This window comes from Urocitellus parryii, chromosome 4 (assembly GCF_045843805.1).
Source record: "Urocitellus parryii isolate mUroPar1 chromosome 4, mUroPar1.hap1, whole genome shotgun sequence".
Classification (NCBI taxonomy): Eukaryota; Metazoa; Chordata; class Mammalia; order Rodentia; family Sciuridae; genus Urocitellus; species Urocitellus parryii.
The window spans coordinates 176,456,140-176,475,792 of record NC_135534.1 but is presented as its reverse complement, the minus strand read 5'-3'; the positions used below and the strand labels follow the sequence as shown (position 1 = coordinate 176,475,792).

Sequence of the window (19,653 nt, the reverse complement as noted above, 5' to 3'; positions counted from 1 at the left end):
AAGAACAAGTTGTTGTTGTGTTTGTTTTTTTTTTATTTTTAAATCCTCTTTCCCTTCAGCAATCAACAAAATAACAAAAAAAGAAAAAGTGGAAAAGTCACCCAGAATATATGACCATGTAAGCATGGGCACTCTTGCAGAAAACCAAGTCTGCAACCCAAAGCCATGGGAAATTTAAATTAGAGCAAACGGCCACAATAGGCAGGGAAATCTGTATAGATAAAAAGGGACTGCTGAGGTTGCAGGTATACTACTAATGATCTTTTGAGATTTCTAAACAAACTTTATAGATTTTATTAATTTTTTAAAATAAAATAATTACTGTATCCATGTTATACTAGAAAAATTGTTTTACCCTTTTAATCAAAATATGTATATGCATATAAGTAATGTATCTATCTAAAGGAGAAGAAAGGATCCCCATTGATTAATACTGCTTCAGAAACCTGCTTCACAAATCCATCCATGTTCTTCTATGTTTAAATAATTTTAAAGGTATAAAAATTTAACAAAATGAAGAAAAGACTCTTTGCTACAGATGTTAATTTAAGTGGTGGCACAATTATGGTGAACACAACTGGCTACCCCATAAAGAACTATATACCAACATTAATGTATAGTTTTCAACACTTTGAAAATTGAATGATCTGTGCTACAACCATTACATTTTTTTCTGTTAAATCTAATAATAATGGAAATTTCCCAAACTAAAACATCTTAAACAAAAGAAAATGGGCACAGATACAATTTTTAAAAAGTTCTTTATGGTATTAAGAACATATACAAATATTCCACAATTCAATTCAATCCAAAAACATTTAAATCAAATGTTATAAAACTCTTTAAGGAAGTATTTCATACACATAAAAACTAATAAAGCTATTTAAACGATTATTACACAGAACTAACAGCAATATTTAAGTTATATTTATTCTTACATAAAATTTATATCATTTTAAAATTAAACCAAAAAAACTTAAGTAGATACAAGGAAGTATGTAATGGGCAAAAATACTCAATTATATGGTAGTGAGGTAATCTTTCAAGTTCTTATTGGAACAATGAAATTTTATTGGAAATTAAAATCCTCCTTAAATGTGGAGAGTATTTCTAAAACCACTGATAAAAATTTATTCTTTAAATCAGACCATTTAAAACCAAAAAGTGGCAAGTGCAGCATAAGGACTTAAGGACTGATGTGATCGTACACCTTCTCTTTAAATAAAATCTCCTTTTACAGTTATATTTATTTGCCATGTCCCTGAATCCCTCTTTTTAAGAGAGCATAATTTGTATTATTTTAGTAATCTCAATTATCAGCCATAAACATATTTCCTACATCTTTAGAATTTTTCATTAACTACAAATATGGAAAGAGTATTGAAAAGTTTTCTAGAGTTGGAGTTTCCCTCCCTGGAGAAGGTAACTTCTGTTAACAAGTGCTATTTAATCACAAAGAAAAATCAGATGTGACCTATTCACTTTAAGGGAATTGCCAATAAAAACACTTTCCCTTAATATGTAGTTCTTTTAGCCATTTTTTTTAACCTGGAGGCAGTAGTAAGATGACTACATATTTAAATTTAAAAAAAAAAAAGAGTGGGAGAGTAAAAATGATTTTCATCATCATAGATTTATGCTACCTTCCCTTAAACAGTGTTTGCAAGACAGGATAAGAGCAGATGTTGTCAAGTCCACTATGAACTAATTTTCAAAACTGACAAAAGCTGAAATTCTAAGTAAGAATTTGTCATACAATCAAAATTACACATTGGCAGGTAAGAGCCACTTTTAAATAATTTATTTCACATTTATATTCTATATTCAAATCTATATTATGAAAATAAACTTTATGAGTAAAATTATACCTCTATTCAAAGCCAATGTTATTAGATAAAGACTCAAAAAATCAGGTCAAATCTATTCTTTTAGTGTATTCTTAAGTACATCTATAAAATTTAAAAAGAAAATGTGACCTTATACATTGTGGATGCTTAAATAATTATCTCTTCTAGCAGAATTTATAACAATCAGGCATGTATCTCAAAATGACAATACCTTTAATTTAAAACAAAACAAAGGTAAACAATAAGATTAAAAAAAATTAGACTGAAAAAAATCTCCCATTAACTCAACACTTTTACTTAATTATTGTTAACCACTAAGACAGTGTTTAGCAAATTAACAAATTACTTTAAATTAAATATAAATTTGGTGAAGTCTTAAAATCAGAATCTTCTACTTAGAGATGATAGAATTATCTGAATAATCTTTACTCTTAAGGATAAAAAGGACTAAATATTCTGTATTTCTTTCGGAAAAAAGTTTTATAACCTAATCATGTGTCATTCACATCAAATTTACCTTAATACCACAAAAATACATTATCTACTAATTATATTTAATTTAGACAAATGATCATTATATGCAAAACATGAAAAGAGTTATATGAAAATTACATTTAAACACTCTCTACCCAAATAGACATTAGGATTCAAGTTCTTCTGACAAGAATGAAAATACTGCCCATTTAATTTTATAATTGTCCATTCCAAAATATATATATATATGCAAACCTCTAGATAAGGTAACATTTTAATGGTAACTATACTAAGTCATTAGTTCAAAAATATACATCACAATTATTATTAGCAGTTTCTAATGAATTTAGTAAATTTACATGAAAATCAAATCAGATGGTAAAAGAAATGTTTTTTAAAAAATAAAATTCAATCCTCTTCCTAGAGACTTCACGTTGTTAAAAGGAAAAATTACTAGAAATGAATTTAGATTAAAGGTTTTTTATAAATTGACTTTGGAAGAATGTACACCTAAGTTGTTGATCTACAGTGAAATCAGAAAAATTAGCAACACATAATATCAACATTCCAAATGTTATTAAAATCCAACCCAAAGCTGCCTTGGCATTTCTGGAGTTTCTAATAAGATTTTCAGTCAGCTGAACAATGACATAAAAAGGTTTTCAAATTTCACTCTATTCACAAGTAAAGTTGAAACTGAACATTTTTATTTCTTTTTTCCCTATGACAATTTCACCATGGAATGGTGAATAACATTGTTCAAGTTATTATGCTAATTAGAAATTAAATAAAAAGATGCCCTTACAATAGATAAGTGTAAGGTGACATGCTACAACTAGAGACACAGTTCAAAAGCAGCTTTAAGAATTATGTAGTACAGGCTTACAAAAGCTAAAAACATCAGAGAGGGAGCTCCTTGATGCTCTTGGTCACTGGAAACTCCAGCATGTGGCCATTTCTAAATTATAAGACAGATGTTAAACTATACCAATGAAAAGCATGTCAAATGGCAACCCACTCTTACAACCTATTAGGCTTAACATATCTCAAGAACTATATTTACTGAAATTAAGTTGATGAATGCAAAAAGGGGAAAAAGTACCACTCAACAATTTTAGTAGTAGTACTAAAAGTAAATGATAATTTACTAATGCTTCCAAACTGACAAAATATGCTCCTTGCCTATGTTAAAAGATTATAAGAACCCAAGCTATTAGGAACCAAAGTTATATTTTAAAACATACTCTACTTTGAATAGCCCTGCATAAAATGTTTTAAATAGCTAGTCATGTCCTTTGACTAACTTATAGTTGCTAGTCCAATTGAGAGAATGGTTTTATCTTCCATAAAACTATATAAAATATCCAATTGTGTTTTAAAGGAAAAGAAAGAGGAGATATAGAAAAAAGAAAACAACAGAAGAAAATCATGCACCAGAAATCTTGCAACATCATTCTGGACAAATAAAGAACATAAATATCCTTTTTCATTTAGGCTGATGTGGCTTCTGAAAATATATGCTATTTAAATGTTTAATCCTCTCTAGCCACATATAACATCAATGGTACCATACAGTCTTAAATTTCTATTAAGAGTTTCAGCTTCCATTCTTCTTTCTTGCATTTAACCTGAACTTTAAATCCTATCCATTCTTAGAGACAAAGCTCAAAGAGCTCCTTTTCAATTCAATCTTGTACTATGCCTACCCACAGCAATCTTCTTTAAAAAGCCTATTACATTCATCTGGAATAATTATGTATTGTGCTGGGGCATCTCTTATATTTGTAGAAATGTATTTAACTCTGGTATTATAGTGAACTTTCCATGTTGTCATGCACATTAAGGTTTCTAAAGGCCAGGACTACATGGTAATTCCTGAATCCCCATGTCTTAATGGTACAGTGGCTTGCACAATGTTGGACTCAAAAAAGTCTTCAGAACTAAGATTAATGACATACACTAGAGTATCATAAAATGTAACCAAATAAAATAAAATGTATTTAAGGAAAGTAATAAGCTGTAGACATGTTCAAAACCAACTTGGATTAAAAAAAAAAAAAAAAACTGAGAACTTTCAACCCAAGAAACCAAGTGGAAGCTATAATCCTGTTTTCCACAATGATAATGAACATACCTGATAACTATGAGATGTCAAAATATTTTCCTATTATATCAAATCTACCTGTTGCCTCACTTTAGCTTTATAACCTTAATGAAATACAATACATTATTTAACCAATAAAAAAATTAAGTTATCCAAAGTCACAGCAAGCCAACTATAGAGTTGTAACATCTAATAATACCACTAAATGAGAACCTATAACCATTACCTCATTGATAACTGAACTTCAAAGTGAAACCTGAGGGATGACCAGGTTATCAGCCAGGTAAAGTAAAAAACTAATCCAAGCAGAAAAAAAAAAAAAATAGCATATGTAAAGACCCAGATCAAATAAAATGTTGACATATTTGAAAAACTAAAATTCAAATAAGTAACCCACTCAAAATTTTAATTATTCTTGATTGAGTGCCTAATAAACACCAAGGACTCAGCAAATGCCCCTAAATAAGTTATCCATCTGTAAAATTATACCTAAAACTTTTATATTTATATTTTAGGGGATGGAGCTGAGCATATAGCTAAGTGGTAGAGCACTTACCTCCCACGTGCAAGGCCCTGGGTTCAATTCCCAGTATTAAAAAAAAAAAAAAAAAAAAAATTTAAGTTTATTTTAGGGAGAAATGTAATTTGACACAAAACTAAGTTAAGACTTACTATCCTAAGTTAAAAGCCATAATTTTACTTCAATTTCAAAAGCCATGATTTTATCTTAATAAAGCCATGATTTCACTTCAACTTCAAATAATAATTTGTAAAGAACACTACTCTATACACAAAGGTGGACTGCAATTAAATTCACTAAAGATTTTTTAAGTACCTATGATGTGGCAAACTAAAAGAGCAATGTCCAAAATGTACATACTGAAGGAACTCTACATTAATTCTAATTAATGTAGCTCTATATTAATTCTACATAAAATTCTACATCATTACAGTCACAAACTAGGAACTAATAATGGCTTCCTTAACTCTTAAAACTGCTATATTCTTGCTGAACCAGAAGGATCATAAATAAATTCAAGGCCAGACTGGGCAATTTACCAAATCGCTGTCTCACAATAAAAAAAAAAATTAAAAAAAAAAAAAACTTTAAAGGAACAAAGATACAGCTCAATGGTAGAGTGCTTGTCTAGCAGGTGTGATGCCCTGGGTTCAAACCCCAGTACCACAAAAAACAAATACACAGATAAATTTTTAAAATGTTAATATTCCTCATTTTTCCATTTTAAAATCCTGAACTATTTAAATTTACTAAATCTAAATCTTTCAATATTACTAACTGAAAAACATTAAGATGAACAAGAATAAAGCATGCTTCTAGAAGTAGAATTAGACTATTACTACTCATTTGCTTACAATATATTTTAATTCTGTAACAATTACATTATTCATCAATTATTCCTCATTCAATTTCAAAAAGTATTACATGTCTAAGGTATCAGCTCAGAGTAATATAGAAGAACAAATTAACAAAAAATAGTTCACAGAGCTATAAATAAGAAATATCTTTACATAGTAAGATGAATTCATCTCCAGGCTATGCTTGCTGTTAACCGAAAAAGCAAGATAGAACCAAGTGTGATGGGATGTCATTTTCATTTAAGAAATGGAAATAGTACACACATATATATGTGTATTTACTTATATATTCACACACACATAAATACACATATATACATATTTGCTTTTTTTTTAACTGTTAAAGACAAAGCATTAATTTTCTCTTAACAGTTACTCATATGGGGAAGGTCAGGAATTGAAAGGAGACTTGGCCAGAAGGTAGGTTTCTCTGGATAGATTTTACCTTGTTTTGTTGATTTGAATTTGGAATCTCACATAAACATTTTATATAGTTATAAAACAAAATTAAACTTTAAAAGCATAATCCTATAAAATAAATATATCAAAAACAACATGAAGAAAATGAACCTAACTGCATATCGAGTTGATCACATAGCTAGAGAAAGAAAAACCTAAATTTAACAAGCTTATAGATCTAACTACCAATTCATGAGAAAGAGAAGACAGTGAAACAGATTAAAGAGTACTATAGGCTTGGGATGTAGCTCAATGGTAGAGTGCTTTCCTAGCATGTACTAAAGAAGCCCTGGGTTCCACCATGAAAACAAAATAAAATAAAAACTACAAGTACAGACTACACTAGATTCTAGAGTAACAACAACCCAATTACTACAACAATTATGTTACAAAGAATTAAAAATAAAATAGAAGAGATAAAGGGGGAACTTATAGAGTAAATGATACTTAAGTTATCAACTAATTGCAATATATAGATCAGATATAATTTATATAAACTGTAAGAAAAAATAGCAGAGATCTGAGAAATTTGAACATTGACTGGATATTTAATGATAAAAGATTTACTGCCTATTTGTTTAGGTGTGATAATGATATGATTATATTTTTTAAAAAGAATCTTTACCTTTCAAAAAGTTATTCATTGTGAAATATACATATCTATGTGTGTGCATATTTAAACAAATGAAATGACACTCTATCTGTAGTTTGTTTCAAAATATGAAAGAGACAATGGAGTTACAGATGAAAAAATACTAGTCACAGGTTAATAATTGTTGAATTATTTTATGGGACACTGGAGTCCATGATAACATTCTATTTTTCTATACTTAAGAAATTTTACAGCAAGGCTGGGGTTGTAGCTCAGTGGTAGAGCACTTGCCTAACACTGTAAGGCACTGGGTTCAATCCCCAGCATCATATAAAAATAAATAAGTAAAATAAAGGTATTGTATCCATCTAAATTTTTAAAAATTTTTCTATAATAAAACATTTAAAAGAAAAATCTATTACTCCTGTAGTTAATATCTCTTCTCTATCCAGGAAAATAAACTGTCGATTATTTCTCTATAATTCCTAAAGTACTTATTATCTACCCTCATTATTTGGTTGTCTTATACAAGTAAATCCACAAGACTCACTCTGTAAATTAAAGTATCTGATTTCCTTTGGTATATCTTTTCTTCAAAAAAGAGAGATGTTTTTCTAATGCATTGCCTCTCCCATCTACAGTTTTGCTTTCCAAAGTTTGTTACCCATAATCAAATTATTAAATGGAAAATGTCAGAAATAGATAATTCATAAATCTTAAAATTATGTGTCATTTTGTGTAAGCAAAAACTTGCCCAGTCACCTGGAATGTGAATCATCCCTTTGTCCAGCATATTCATGTCCTATGTATTACCCACTCATTAGTCATTTAGTAGCTATTTTAGTTCTCTGGTCCACTGTAGGATTATCCCAGTGCTTGTGTCATGCAACCTTTATTTTACTTGATAGTGGCCCCAAAGCTTAAGAATAGTGATACTGTCATTAGGATATGCCAAAGACAAAACCTAAAGTGCTTTCTTTAAGTGAAAGGTGAAAACTGACTCAATTAAAAAAAAAAAAAAAATCACATGCTGAGGTTGCTAAGATGTATGGTAAGAACAAATGCGTGAACATAAGAAAAACACTTGTGATAGTTTTGCCATCACACATCAAATTACAAAATTTATGGTCACACTGTGAAATACAATACGTACTAGATTAGGTATTAAATTTGTGGATCTATGATAGTATATTGTTAAAAACTGTCCTATTACTATAGGTTATTATTGTTAATCTCTTACTTTGCCTAATTTATAAATTAAATTTACCATAGGAATGCATATGGGGAAAAAAATAAGGTTTGGCAGTATCCAGTTTCAGGCATCCATTGAAGGTCTTGAAATGCATCCTTGAAGAGAGTTACTATACATGAGAACTATACAAAAATCACTATATACTATACTATACAAAATCACTCCTACTGAGGATAATAAAAGTAAAGATTGGGACTATAAGAAGAAAAGCAAATGACAGATCAAACATGTTTTTATAAAAAAGACTTAGCATGCACAAAGCTCTGGGTTTGATCCCCAACACAGGGGTAGGGAAAAAAGCCTTAAGAAAGAGTAATGAAAGTAAAGGAAATGAAGCCCAGACCTTAGAAAGAAATCCTACAGTAGAAAGAGCTGATGGCCTATGTTTCTGTGTTTTAGCATGAATTTATTACAGGCAAAGCCACCATTATATAATTATATGAATTAAGAAAGATTAGGTATCAACTGAGTGTCACGTATCTCTAGTCTCAATGGAATCTCAAGAAGTTAATCAACAACTCCAGATCAAAAATGAGGAAAGGGTTGAACACTTAGATAAAGTAAAGAAAGGAAATAAATGCCTCATAATTATATATTATCTGCCAGTAAAGCAAAATAAATGCTTAAGTATCTCACTGAAATTTTATAGGCAAGAACCTAAAGTTTTCACAGAGGTAGTGCCACACTCATTAACTCAAATTTAATTACAGCAAATACAAATTATGTATTCATCTATGTAGTCTTCTATAGGTTTATGTACAACCTTAAATCCACTAATCCTATTTATTGAGAAAGTGTAAGTTTTCAACCACATCTATCATCAGGATTTTGAGAGATTTAACTCCTATGGTTAAGACTTCTTACAAAATTACTTAGCTTCTTATTATACTCTATCTCAACAATGAAGTCACTTAGACTAAAACTATGCCCTTTACCACTTTAAATTGCAAGCACTGCTTACGTTCTACATAGAGCAGATGCCCAATAAACATTTAATGATTTACCAATTAATGGGAATCAAACTAATACATGTGTCATGGAATTACTCCAAATATTATTATAGGCTATGAGTATGACAAAGACCTGCCATCAAGGAGTTTGCAATCTTTTCCCTTGTATCAAACAGATGTTTTAAACATGCCACAGTAGCCAGATACTGTGGTACACACTGTAATCCCTACAACTCAGGAGGCCAGGATAAGAGGATAGCAAGTTCAGGTCCAGCCTGGGCAATGGCAACGTGGCAAGACCCTACTTCAAAATTTAAAAATTAAAGATCTGGGGAGGTAGCTCAGTGATAGAATGTCCCTGGGTTCAATCCCCAGTATCATCAAAAAAAAGGCAGGAGCAGCCATGGTTTTAGCAGTTTGTCTCGGATGGGGGGGATCAGTACACATAATAGTTGTCGATGACGTTTACAATCAGCATTTCAAAAGCATGCCAGAATTTCTACAGACTTCCATTAACATGAAAAAATATCTAAAATTATCACATGACCCAGATCAATCCCAGATCTAGATATGAAAGGGATAATGACTAAAGAGTAACAAAACACTCTAATAGGTATCATTCAGAATATATTATTTATTAATTGGAAAGAAATCAAATTATAGCATTAACAGATCAAAAAATAAAATAGAAGATATATATTTGAATGTAAAAATGAGTCAATTAAGTTAATATGCAGAATTTGTTTCAATTTGGCTGGTTCAAAAAAACAAATCCTAAGGTCAAAGAGTTGGGATAAACAGCATTATAGATAAAAGATACATTGAATGTCTAAAATTATTTTAATTTTAAATCAATTATTTTATGTTGCAGGAAAAATAGTATAAATTTATAAATGCATACACTAAACTTTAAAGAAATACCTATTAGGATAAATTTTTTTTTAAAAATCATAAATTAATGGAAAACACCTGAAAATTTTAATGTTAAAAAAAAAAAGCCATACTAGAAAAATGGAAGTCAACATAAACTATAACCATAAAAGCCAAAATACTAGGAGACAGAACTGTAAGAATAACAAAGTGCCTACCAGCAAATCAGACAAATTTGAAACATGACAAGTCACTATAAAAAATAATGCAGGGCTGGGGATGTGGCTCAAGCGGTAGCACGCTCAGCCTGGCATGCGTGCAGCCCAGGTTCAATCCTCAGCACCACATACAAACAAAGATGTTGTGTCTAAAAAATAAATATTAAAAATAAATAAATAAATAAATAAATAAATAAATAAATAAATAAATAAATAAATAAATAAAACAATGCAGTTGCTGGGCACAGTGGTGAACACCTGTAATCCCAGTGGCTCGGGAGGCTAAGGCAAGAGGGTTGTGAGTTCAAAATCAGCCTCAGCAAATTAGTGAAGCCCTGAGCAACTCAGCAAGACTCTGTCTAAATAAAATATAAAAAAGCTGGGGATGTGGCCCCTGGGTTCCATCCCTGGTACCAAAAAAAAAAAAGCAGTTAACTAGAACTATTGCATATTATTGATAAGAATGTAAAATGATACAGCCACTATGGGAAACAGTTTATGGGCTCCTCAAAAAGTAACTCTATTCTTTTTTTTTTAATATTTATTTTTTAGCTGTAGACAATACCTTTATTTTGTTTATTTATTTTTATGTGGTGCTGAGAATCGAACCCAAGGCCTCGCAGGTGCTAGGCAAGCGCTCTCCTGCTGAGCCACAACCCCAGCCCAGTAACTCCATTCTTAAGCATATACCTCAAAGAACTGAAAGCAAGTATTTAAGTAAACACTTGTTCACAAATTTCTACAGCAGCACTATTCACAATAGCCAAAAGGTGGAAACAACCCAGAAATTCATCAACAGATGACAAATAAGCAAAATACAGATTATACATCCAATGGAATATTATTCAGCCTTAAAAAGTAACGAAGAACTGATGTATGCTACAATATGCATAAACCTCTAAAACATTAAGCTAAGTGAAAAAAGACAAAAGGTCACATCAAAAATAGATGAATCTATAGAAACAGAAAGCATATTGGTGGCTGCCAGTGACTGGAGGAAGCTGGGAAATAGGGAGTGACTGCTTAATGGTTACAGGCTCTCCTTTGAATATAATACAAACCTTTTGAATCAACAGAGGTAATGATAACACAATCCTGTAAATGCTATAAATACCACTGAATTAAACACTATAAAATAGCTGTAATGTTTCACTTCAAAAAAATAAAAATAACCCCCGAAAAATGTAGCTCAAGAAGATATGCTTATTTATAACACAAAATATTAAAGTTGTTCTGCCAGAGATTTCTTTATATACCTGATTACCAATCTTCTTTTTAATCTCTAAAACATACTTTACTAAATCCATCAATTCCTTTCCTCCAGACTCCTCATTTCCAAGATTCAGTTGCCTCTTATTCCATCCTCACATCCACCATCTTACCAATTCTTCATTGTGTCCTAAGAAGCCCCTTTTCTATCACATCAGCTCCCATTTGCTCCTTTTTCTGTTCCCCAGGTTTATGACTTCAAAGTCATCATTAACTTGTTCCTTTCTCTTTCTTTTCTAATCCAACACCAAGTTATATCCATATTCCCACATAAAGGTCTCTCTCAAATTCATTTCCTCCTTGCTATCCTTTCTACCACTCTCTAGCTTAATTCTGTCCCTATCACTTTTAATTGAGATTGCTACAAAAGAAAACCCATCTACCCCCCCATCTTGATAATTCCTAACTCTGCAATTCATTTTTCACATATCACTAAAATTCTTTCTAAAATAAAAAATGTGAACCTGTTACTCACCTGCTTAAAATCCTTCAATAGCTGTAGAAATTTCAGGATAATTTGTTTTGTTTTTGTTTATTTTACAATCCTGAGGAACCAATTTAGGGGTGCTCTTAGCACTGAGCTACATCCTCAGATTGTTATTTTTTGAGACAAGTTCTTGCTAAGTTGCCCAGATTGGTCTCCAAATCATGATCCTCCTGCCTCAGCTTCCTGAGTAGCCAAAATTAAAGGCATGTACTACCAGCCTGGATTTCAAAATATTTTTTTAAATGGACACAGAAAGTCCCCTTATGTGCTAGGCACCTATGTGCTAGGCACCATGGCCTCACTGCATTTATAATTCCTTACTCTCCAACAAGCACCTTACAAATCAGACTAAAATACTTGCACATCCCCCAAAGTCACTGTTTTCATTCTGCAATGCCTTTGCACATGCTGTCCTCTTCTCCTAAAACCTTCCATTCCAACCCACCTCTCATCCTTTCTTCAAACCTCAACTCTTACATCCTGGTCTCTAACAAGTCTTTCCCTACTCTCCAATCTGAAATAAATGACCTTCCACATTTCCATGCTAAACCGTACTTTTTGGGGGGTTGGGGGATGTCCAAACTGTACAGTTAATACCTTTTAAGACTGCCCTTCATTTCCATGACCCAACACTTACACAATATAATTTTAATAAACAAATCACCTCCACATGCCTTCTTAATTGAAAACTATCTTTTGCTAACAATTCCAAGAAAGCAATTAACTCTCATGGAAATTTTAGCTCTGACACTCCTTTTTTCAACCAAAAGAAAAATGGTCACCCTACCCCATGCTACACTACCACAGTGTATCCACCATCCGTCATCACTTTACTAGCTCTTTAGTCTAGATGATCAGTCTCTTGGCATCTTATCACCATCATTTACCACAGGCATGACACAGTTCCAAGTCCCTCCATGAAGGTAACACTTATTCCTTTTTTCACAATCTATCTATACTCTGCCACCAACTTCAGCATCTCTACAGATTCTGTGTGTGGGTATGTGGTGGGGGAGGTTAGAGATGATACTGGGTATTGAACTCAGAGACACTCTACCATTAAGCTACACCCCAGAACTTTTTATTTTATTTTGAGGCAGGGTCCCCCTAACTTGCCCAGGCTGGCCTCAAAATTGTGATCCTCCTGCCTCACTCTCCTGTGTAGGTGGAATTACAGGTGAATATCACCCAAACCTGACTGTCTACAGATTCTTAAACTGAAAGAAAGTTGGTTTCAAAGGAAAAATAACAATCTTTCTTTTCAGTATATTAAATCTGATACAACAATACAATACCCAAATGGAGATATTCAGCAAATTGCACATGAGGAACTTGAACTCAAGAAAATAGTTAAGAAAATGCCAATATGATCATTCCAAATATAGAAGTGACTAATGAAACTAAGTATGATCTCACGGGAAGACAACCTAGAGAAACACAATTTAGAGAAAGAAGAGACTAAATGCTTATTTTGACCTTCTACAATGTTATGCCTAATACTGGATAATTTGGTCTCTGTTACCTTGCTCCAGGCTACCAAGTATTCCTGGAAAAAAGAAAAAAAGTTATGGAAACTTTCAAAGTGAGCTCATTACAAGTTCATACTATTTCAATTTTGACTGAGCACTACTTCCAAGCAATTCTTTTATTCTCTTATTGTTGATCTGTTAGCACAATGATTTCCAGGTCATAAGTTTCAGGCTCCAGGGGAGCTATAAAATTAGTTACTATAATGGGTACCTAGAGACATACATTATTTAAAGACTATCTCCCACATATATGTATAAAGATTTCTCAGCTGTGCAGTCAATATGATTATTAATAAAATAGAAAGTCATTTAAAAGAGTACTAGCAGCTCTCTGCTAATATGCATTTTCTCAATTACCAAATACTAATTGTTTTAAAGGAGTTGTCATCTTCAAATTATTAGGAACCAACCATTGCCAAAGAGTGCTCCCCATAGGACTTAAACATCCTTCTCAAAAGCTTATGGTGTGAAACACCCCAGTTATCCTCTGCCCATTCTCCCTTCTGCTTTCATTTTCCCATGAAAATCATAAATATACTTATAGTGTTCCCTTATCCACCTCAATTCATCTGAATTTCTTATTTCTCTACTGCTACAAATATCTGATCACTTAGCAATTTTTAAGACTAATGACACAGACATTCAATCCCACCTCTTAGCTCACCTCACTATCCCAAGCATTAAACAGGTTTACTCTCTCTTCAAGTTCCTCCTGTCTTCCTAAAAACATTATCATATTTCCTTTATTCTTACAAAATTCCATTTGATGCTGCTGTATATTGAAACTACTAGTCTTTTTCTTTATGCTGTCAAATTCTTGGAGTCATCAAATTACAGCCTGTGCCAACTACCTGTTTTTGCAAATAAGACTGAAACAGTCATCCCGTTTCTTTAGGAACTAAGGTTGCTTTCCCACAGACGAAAAGTTGAATAGTGTTATGGTTTGGATGTGAGGTATTCCCCACAAGTTCATGTGTGAGACAATGCAAGGTTTGGAGGAGAAATGATTGGATTATGAGAGTCTTAACCTAATCAGTTAATTAATCCCTAATAGGATTAAATGGGTGGTGACTGAGGTGGTAGGATGTGGCTGGAGAAGTTGAGAATTGGGGGCGTGGAGTATATATTTTTATCTGGAAAGTAGAGTGTCTCTTTCTCTCTCTCTGCTTCCTGTGTGATGTAAGCTGCTTCCCTCTACTACCCTCTACTACCCTCTCCCGCCGTGATGTTCAGCCTTACCTGGAGCTCCAAGAAATGGAGTCAGCCTTCTATGGACTAAGACCTCTGAAACTGAGAGCCCCTGAATAAACAGTTCCTCCTCTATAATAGTGCTGGTCAGATCCTTTAGTCATAGCAGCAAAAAAAGTAACTAAAACAAATAGTTTAAGATATCCTACGGCCTGGAAGCCTAAAATATTTCCTGATTCCTTACAAAAAAAAAAGTTTGCTACTTCCTGAGGATCCTGATGTCATCATTTCTTCTTAGGATGGCAGGGTGGCACTACAGGTTTGGAGCAGCAGTAAAGTACCATGGTACGTCTCAATAGTACATAGGGCAGATGAATAGGCATTAAGACTTACACTTGTGACAGAAGAGCAACACCTAAAGTTTAATCCTCAATGATGTGGCTTTTGGAATTTACATTCTCTCCTATAATCTACTCTGGAGACTTTCAGTTTTTCTTATCTGCTCTTACTGGCTTTGGAGTTCCTAAAATTCTAATACTAAAACCATATCTTCTAAGTACCAATCATTCTCCATGTGTGCTATCTGGCTAACACCTGGGTAAGCAAAACACTTAGGAAGAGGTAGTCCCAACAGACTTGGCCAAATGCAAGCACAAGGCCAATGTCAGAGGTAGAAGTAGTACTCACCTGTGATACCAAGCAGAGAGAGAAGAGAACTAAGATTTCAGGTCCAGAACTGGCTCTAGCCAAACAGGAAGAAGCAGCTATGAATGTGCTTATAGCAGAAGCAGAGTCTTTGGTACTCTGACATACTCTTTCTGATGTTCAGAGAGACCACCATTAAAGTAGACTCTGGTAAGAAAGTCTCATGAAAAACAAGACCAAAAAGTGAGGAATTAAGGAGCAGACCCTACTGGTCTATTGTCTAGAAAAAGCAGTTCTCCTTATTAAGGATGATATTACTTTTCAAAATGGCCTATATAATACTAACCTTCAGTAACAGAGTTTTCACATCCCACAAGGTTGAGGAGGATATCATCATCTTTATCATCTACTTCACATCCCAGTAGCATCCAGCTTTCCACATTATCACTTTCTGAAATGGTGCTCTCTTCTTCACTTGAACTGACCTCTATAATCATGACCTCTCGGAGTATAGCTGATCTCTCTTCAGGTTTAGGCTTCTCAATATTCCTCTTGGATTTCTTATCAGCCAACTCATTAGAGTGAGGAGAAGCAGAACAACCGTGGGTCTTTTCTTGTGCTTGGACCCTAATATTTTTTCTTTTACATCTATAAATACTGTCTTCATCAGACAAAGTGATGACCTCTGACCCATCTGAGAGCTGGATGACCTCACTATCCGAAACAACAATTAAGTTCTTCTGATTTGGTTTACTACTTGATGATTCAGAATTCCGAGAGTTCTTTTCTTCATGTCCTTCCTCCCTAATAGCATTACCAAGATCTTGGGCATAATGAATTTGACTGTAGAGTTGAAATTCCACCTCACTATCAACACTGAGTTCACTAGATGACTCTTCACGATAAAGGTCATCTTCATATGCTTCTATAGTCTCGTAGCCACCAAACATCATGGAAAGTTGGTAATCTTAATGCTGTAAAAGAGAAAAGTCATACAAAAAAGGTATTTTAAAAGCTCAGATCTTATGTGGTTAGTGCATAATATCAATCCGTAGCACAACCTTCTATATGAAGGCCAACACTTCTCTCCAACTTATTAAAATACCTTTTTCTTGTAGGAGAGCTTTTTTCCATGAATTTCTAAATCATATTATGACCCAATGTAAAAATGCCCGCAAATGAGAATAATACTCTTAAATGAGAATTACTAACAACCAGTTGTTATAGTTATTAATGGAAATATCATAATTCATAGGTATACTGGAAAAGAAAAATGGTTGAGACCCACCGCCTGATACTGAACACTTGTTCTCCAAAATGTTAAAAATTGCAAAAAGATTTTAAGTAGTACTAAGGGTGTAGTTCAGTAATAGATGACTTGCCTAGCATGTCAGAGGCCCTGGGTTCAATCCCTAGTACTTAAAAAAAAAAAAAAAAAAAGTAAATATTTCTCATTATCCCATTCATCTTCCCTTCCTTGGTTCTGGTTCTTTATTTTCTCTTTTTAGGTATACCCTGTCATACAAGAATCTTATTTCAACTATGATTGAATCCATAACATGAAGCCATTATCATATTTAGTGTTTGAGTATAAGTATTTATTCTGAATTTTAAAATTAATCTAAAGGATTAGGGGTATAGCTTAGGGGTAGAGCACCTGTCTAGTATGCATGCAGTCCTACATTCAATCCCCAGCAGCACCAAAAAAAAAAAAAAAAAAAAAAGATGGCCTTCTGATCTTTGGCCAAAAGAATATATCTTAAAAATCTGATAACCCTACTTACTTCCTTGCTAGTTATAAAAACATATATGAAATGCAAACTTAGTAAAGACCTGAAGTTGAGGTAAAACTCCTGGCTTTGGGAATAAATGCATACAAAAAAACACTTTACTTTCCTATTATGCACATATTAAATCCTGCTCATCTTCCAACTCAGCTTTAATACCACTATAAATCTCTTTATAGGTCTCCACAATGCTTTACATTTCAAAATATTCATCACATTTTTAATTACTTTTTCAATGTAAACGTCCCAGAAACAGATTGGAAACCACAGGAGGGCAAGACCCTCTGTACTTTGTTTCAAACGAAGTATCACCAAAAAACAGAGTAACTGATATTTAGGGGGACTTCTATAAATGTCTATTGAATTAATGAATGAATAGGAATCATATTTTCAGACATTTTTCTTCAGCTCTGATAGAGCTAATGTGTGCCTAAAAACAGAAATTATGGAGATAATTTCTCAGTTGTCTTCAACATTCTAAAGACTTAAATTCTCTTAATCATCAACCAAAAATCTACAAAGATGTTTCAACTAGGTATAATGGAATATTGATCCAAATGAGAGCTTTAGAAAAGCAAATTGTGTTTGTTTAAAAACTGTGCAAGGAAGGAAGCACACACCTGTAATCCCAGCTACCTGGAAGGCTAATGCAGGAGAATCTTGAGTTTGAAGCCACCTGGGCAACGTGGGAAGACCATGTCTCAAAATAAAATATAGAAAAAGGTCTGTGGATGTACCTCAATGTTAGAGTCCCCCTGGGTTAAATTTCCATTACAGGGGTGAGGGTTGGGTGGTCTGGCCTACAACACACCAGGGATGCCCTAGTAATGATGCCAATTTATTATTTTTTCCACTTTCAGCTATACAGATATAATTAAGAGAGAATAATTATGTTTTTAGTTTCCCATCTCTGCCCAAAACGCCAGGATACTGTGATACTGTGATGGTGATTTTGGTCATAAAAGCAGCTGACCCAAAAACCAAATGAACAAGAGCCAAAAACTCTTTTGTTTTCCAGAAATAAAGAAAGCAACTTTTACTATCTTTTTTCTTCTAAAAGTTACAATATATCTGTTCCCCTATTGCACTTTCAGGTTGCTATGCTGTTATGGTCATAAAAGTTGAATGTGACTGTCTGAATAATAATGCCCATAGCATTTATCAGTTTATATTGAAATGTTAGCCTCAGAGGAATTCAAATAAAAGATGAATCCTTTCCTTTTTATTTAATAGGTAAATTAATTCTAAAAGAAGGCAAAGGAATTATGCTTCCTTCAAAATCCTCACTGGATCCATCCTGAGGATCCAATGTGGACTTAAGATAAAACATAATTCCAGTGCAGCACAGAAAAAATTAAAGAGCTAAATTACAGAGTTACAAATTTGTACTACTCTTGGAGCCATCCCAAAGGAAAGGGATTAAGAATAGAGCCATAGGCACACCTGTGAATGTATGCCAAAAATAAACTACAGAACCATAATAAAAACTGACTTCCTTGGGTCTAAGGATTTATCTCCTTTCCTGAAATGTAGAAAAATGAATTTAACAATTTAGCCCCTATGGCCTTTAAGAGGATTTTGTACCTTCTGTACTTGAAAATTGTGCTCAGGCATAACATGCTCTCTTCTATTTATGTAGCTTATGTATGCCAGGGTTAAGGTTTGCCTCAGGCTGTTTGGTTTATGTTACTATTTTAATTACATTTGAATGCATTTATTTTTTAAAAGCATACTCAGAGATGAACATAAGATAAAATGTATCTATATCTATGTGTGCATATCTAAAAACATATGTATGTGTGTGTGTGTGTGTATATATATATATATAGAGAGAGAGAGAGAGAGAAAGAATATAGACACAGATATATCCCTGAGAGAGAGAGAGAGAGAGAGAGAGAGAGAGAATATAGACACAGATATATCCCTGAACTCAGAAAGCTTTCTCCGTTTTTTTGATCATTGGACATGATTTCCAAATCTACTCAACTAGATAAAATAAGGCCCTTATGATAGTCACAAACTTGTAAATCTGGAGGGGACCTTTTGGATTATTTCACACAACCCCCTCAATTTACATGCAAAAACTGAGATCCAAAGAGATAAGAAATAAGGAAGCCCACCCAAAGTCAGGCAGTTGATTAAGAATACAGCTAGAACTGATGATTCACATTTTTCTGACTCTCAATCAAGCACTAAGATTTGAAAATAAAATTTTCAAAATAATTTCAAATGAAGATTGTTATATGTGCATTGGCTCTAACACCTAAATTTACCTCATGCATATCTGCTTTACTTCTCAGTGCAGTATGAAAACTTTCAGAGGAATTTTCATTAAAAGAAAAAGCACACATTTAAATTTGTCAGTTTATCACTCAAAAACTCAAAGATAGACTTTATCAGTCCTATTACTAAAAAGGATGCTTCTATACAAGAACCTAAAATAGAGGAAAACTTATCTGAAGAACTAAAATGGCATATCAAATATAAATTTTGACAGCTACTGCTGTCAAAAAAGGGAGTAGTATTTATTCACTGGATTTTTAAAAACTATACAACTTAAGTTTATTTAAGCTTTCAGAATTTACTCACACAATCTTTAAAGCCA

General features: G+C 32.9%; 1 protein-coding gene across 3 annotated transcripts in view; it reads right to left on the bottom strand.

Annotated features, from left to right (window-relative positions):
- Zcchc7 (zinc finger CCHC-type containing 7) overlaps positions 1-19,653 on the bottom strand; it is a 223,175-nt gene that overhangs the window by 201,817 nt on the left and 1,705 nt on the right. For all 3 annotated transcript variants that reach the window (XM_026415472.2, XM_026415463.2, XM_077797921.1), the window contains exon 2: positions 15,608-16,235. In XM_026415472.2, the coding sequence (XP_026271257.2) occupies positions 15,608-16,214 (607 nt within the window). In that variant the 5' untranslated portion in view covers positions 16,215-16,235. The remainder of the gene's footprint in view (positions 1-15,607; positions 16,236-19,653) is intronic.